Source organism: Copadichromis virginalis, linkage group LG3 (genome assembly GCF_057382275.1).
Source record: "Copadichromis virginalis isolate Kocher_CV1m ecotype Utaka linkage group LG3, C_Virginalis_male_GT1.1, whole genome shotgun sequence".
NCBI classification, from domain to species: Eukaryota; Metazoa; Chordata; class Actinopteri; order Cichliformes; family Cichlidae; genus Copadichromis; species Copadichromis virginalis.
The window spans coordinates 28,160,122-28,163,390 of NC_140620.1; the positions used below are offsets into that span (position 1 = coordinate 28,160,122).

Sequence of the window (3,269 nt, forward strand, 5' to 3'; positions counted from 1 at the left end):
GAAGAGGGATATTGAATATTGAATATTATTGTGCAGCACGTAAGATCGACAGCACACAGTGTGCTTTGAGGTAGGAGCCAAAAAGGGTGTAGTTTGTGTGTGTGATCACCCGTGTGTACACCTGTGAGCATGGACGCGCTTGTTTTTTTTTTTTTTTAAAAGGTTCCTTCATGTAATGATCTGCTAGAGGGTGTGGGGGGGCCACAGCCCCGTCCTCCAGGGCATGAAGCAGGTATGGAGGAGATCAAAACTCCAGACATCCAGAGGCCCTCAGAACACAAGAGACCAAGGAAGACCAACAGAGGGGCAGCTGCGCCACTGTCCCAGAAAGAGCTGAGGAGAGTCCCAGATGAGGGCTCACTCAGCAGCCGCGGAGCAGAAGCCAGGGGGATTGCAGTGACGTGCCCGGGAGCTCCGCCGGCAGCCAGCTGTGCCTGAGTGACCGAGCCCCAGGCTGAGAGGCCGGGGGCACCCCACCTCCGAAGTCGCCCGAGCGAGCCCCAGGCTCCAGGCCCCGACAAGCAGCTATGAAGGAGTGAGCCGGTGTGTACCTGGACGCCCATCCCCGGACACAAAGACCCACCAATGCACCGATGTCTGAGGGAGTCCGCCACTGGCAGGGGAAGTGGTGGTGGGGGGAGATAGGCCTCCAAACCTTGGAGGGCCTGAGGTGTCCCCAGAGAGGTGGCGTCTGATACCCAACCTGACATATGGACACAGACATACAGGCACACACAGATACAAACATCCATTCCCAGCCTTTTTATACATGTTCTTCTTTTCTCTCCTCCCCTCAATGTTCACATCATACAAAATGACCAAATGGATTCTGACCAGCTGTGAAAACCATCTAAGTCAGAATTGATTTTTCTCGTGTGAGAATACGTTAAAAACATAGATTTGGAGCTGTTTCCACAGAGTATAGGTTTAGAGGAATATGGCTCTTCAGTTCTGGCTTATTTCAAATTATTTAACTGATGAGGCAGAATTTTTTGTCAGATCTATCTTTGGATTACAAATCTCATTCTTTTAAGTAAATAAAAGAAGCAGTGCTGCCATTAGTCCAAAGTAGAGGCCGATCCTTCCTCCTCTGTTTGATGTCTCAGGTTTTCTTTCATGTTTAGGACAATCCCTCACTGCTGCAGAGACACAAACACATCTGAGTCACTCACAGTTAATATAAAACATTGAATAAAAAAGTATCTTCAATAAAATAAATTATGCCAATTGGTGTAGGAAAATGTATGTTTGTTTAGTACTGACACAGTCAGAAGTCATAACCTTTAATTGATTTTAAAAAATCTTGAATCTGAATCGAGCCTGTTACTGGTTGTACAAAGCAAAAGTCACAGAGAGGCCGAGGACAGGAAGTCTTTGAATGTTTTGAAGAACTGTCAAACAGAGGCTGATTAAAAGAATCTAAACAATATGAAAAACAATGAAAGTGATCGAAGTGAAGAGAAACAGAGTCTATCAACCGTCTATCAACCTGCTACCAACTGTCACTCTGGGCTTCAACAACATTTAGAGAAACTCCTCAGAGCTCAAAACTGAGTCTAAAAATCTGAGCGAGAAGTCCCAGCTTAGAGAGATTGCATAACCCTTTAAGAGCAGCTCTGATCGAGGAAGGACTAAAATTTTACCTCAGTGAGGTCTGCCGCGGAGCTCTTTTATATAAAACTTTTATCTTTACAGGAACTTAGAAATTCTTTTTTTTTTTTAAATTCTACGTAAGTTTAAAATTTTAACACTGAGAGAAACTTCTAGCAAATGTGGGCCCGGATGAAAAGGTGCTTAAAGTAATTTCAGTCTGACCAAATAATTTGCACATTAATCACCCAAACTGCAAAAAAGCTAACAAACTAAAACATCCACCATCACAAAATATTAACATTACAAACTTTACTTTGACTTTGATCTGAATTCATTCATAGTTTATAGAAGTATCTTACCAGTGACGTTGAGTCGACATCTTCCAACACCGAAGCCATAATCAGTGTTGACCTCACACAGGTACAGACCCGAGTCATCAGTCCTGAGTCTGGACAGTTGAAGTCTGATTCGTCCTTCTCTGAGGGCGTCTTTGTCACTCTGGACTCGTCCTGAAAACTTTTCATCCTGAGACTCTGACACCTCAACACCTTCATGAACATGATAAAGGACTGAGACTTTATCACTGATGAAGAGTTCACAGAGGATGTTGAGAGTTTTGGTGGATCCATCAGGTTTGGTGGTGAACGTCCACTCCAGTGTGATGTTGTGGTTCTCCTCTGCCTGATAGCAGGTCTGTGTCACATTGACTACAAATGATCCTGTTGAGGAGACAGAGAGGGAAAGAGAGGAGCAGACACACTGAGAACTGGAACAAATCTGTTGTTGAGCTTTATTTGGAGTTCATAAAGTGAAGCTGTAAACTAACCAGAGACACATGAGGTGAGGATGATGAGCAGCAGGATCCTGCAGATCATCTTCTCCCTGTGAGAGGATGGTGTGACAACCATGAGAACCATTTGGAATGAATCTACACATGTTCATTTATTTTACTTTGTCATGGGCGATCGTGGCTTAAGAGTTGGGTGTTCGTCTTGTAATCGGAAGGTTGCCGGATCGAGCCCTGGCTTGGAGAGTCTCGGTCGTTGTGTCCTTGGGCAAGACACTTCACCTACCGCCTTGCTTCTGTCAGTCTGCCCCAGGGCAGCTGTGGCTACAACTGTAGCTTGCCTTCACCAGTGTGTGAGTGAATGAATAGTGGTATTGTAAAGCGCTTTGAGGGGTCCCGAAAAGCGCTTTATAAATGCAATCCATTATTATTGAATCGCTTTGGAAAGCACTATCTGATACAATTAATGCTATGGTTAAGGTTAGGGCTGGCATATATGGCTGGATCATGTGTGACAACCTGGAGCGTCATTCTGTTGAATTCTGGAGCGTATATGAACATGGAAGGTTACCTTTCGCGTTATTATGACATCCCTCGGGACATGACAATACATCGGTATGTTACGCGTTGGGAGTGAGATCGATCAACACATGAGGTCAGGGCTTTAACCAGAGCTTAGAAATGAGTGAGATCCAGAATATTTTCTTCTAATCAGAGAGTTAACGTTATGAGTTAAAGTTCATGTATCACATGTACCCCCACAGAGCTGAACTCATTGATTACTTCACACTAACTTCCTGAGCAGCGCAAATTAGCGCAAAGACAGAATCACAAAACCCCACAGTTGGACACTGCACTCATTTAACTGATTTATCCAAACAAACATGCT

General features: G+C 44.4%; 1 protein-coding gene across 1 annotated transcript; it reads right to left on the minus strand.

Annotated features, from left to right (window-relative positions):
• Positions 1-1,935: 1,935 nt before the first annotated feature.
• LOC146713900 (uncharacterized) lies at positions 1,936-2,480 on the minus strand. The gene is made up of 2 exons (XM_085439166.1): positions 2,420-2,480; positions 1,936-2,312 (listed from the first exon to the last, which is right to left on the minus strand). Exons 1-2 carry the CDS (start codon positions 2,466-2,468, stop codon positions 1,936-1,938), a joined length of 426 nt encoding a protein of 141 aa, XP_085295292.1. The 5' UTR covers positions 2,469-2,480.
• Positions 2,481-3,269: the final 789 nt, after the last annotated feature.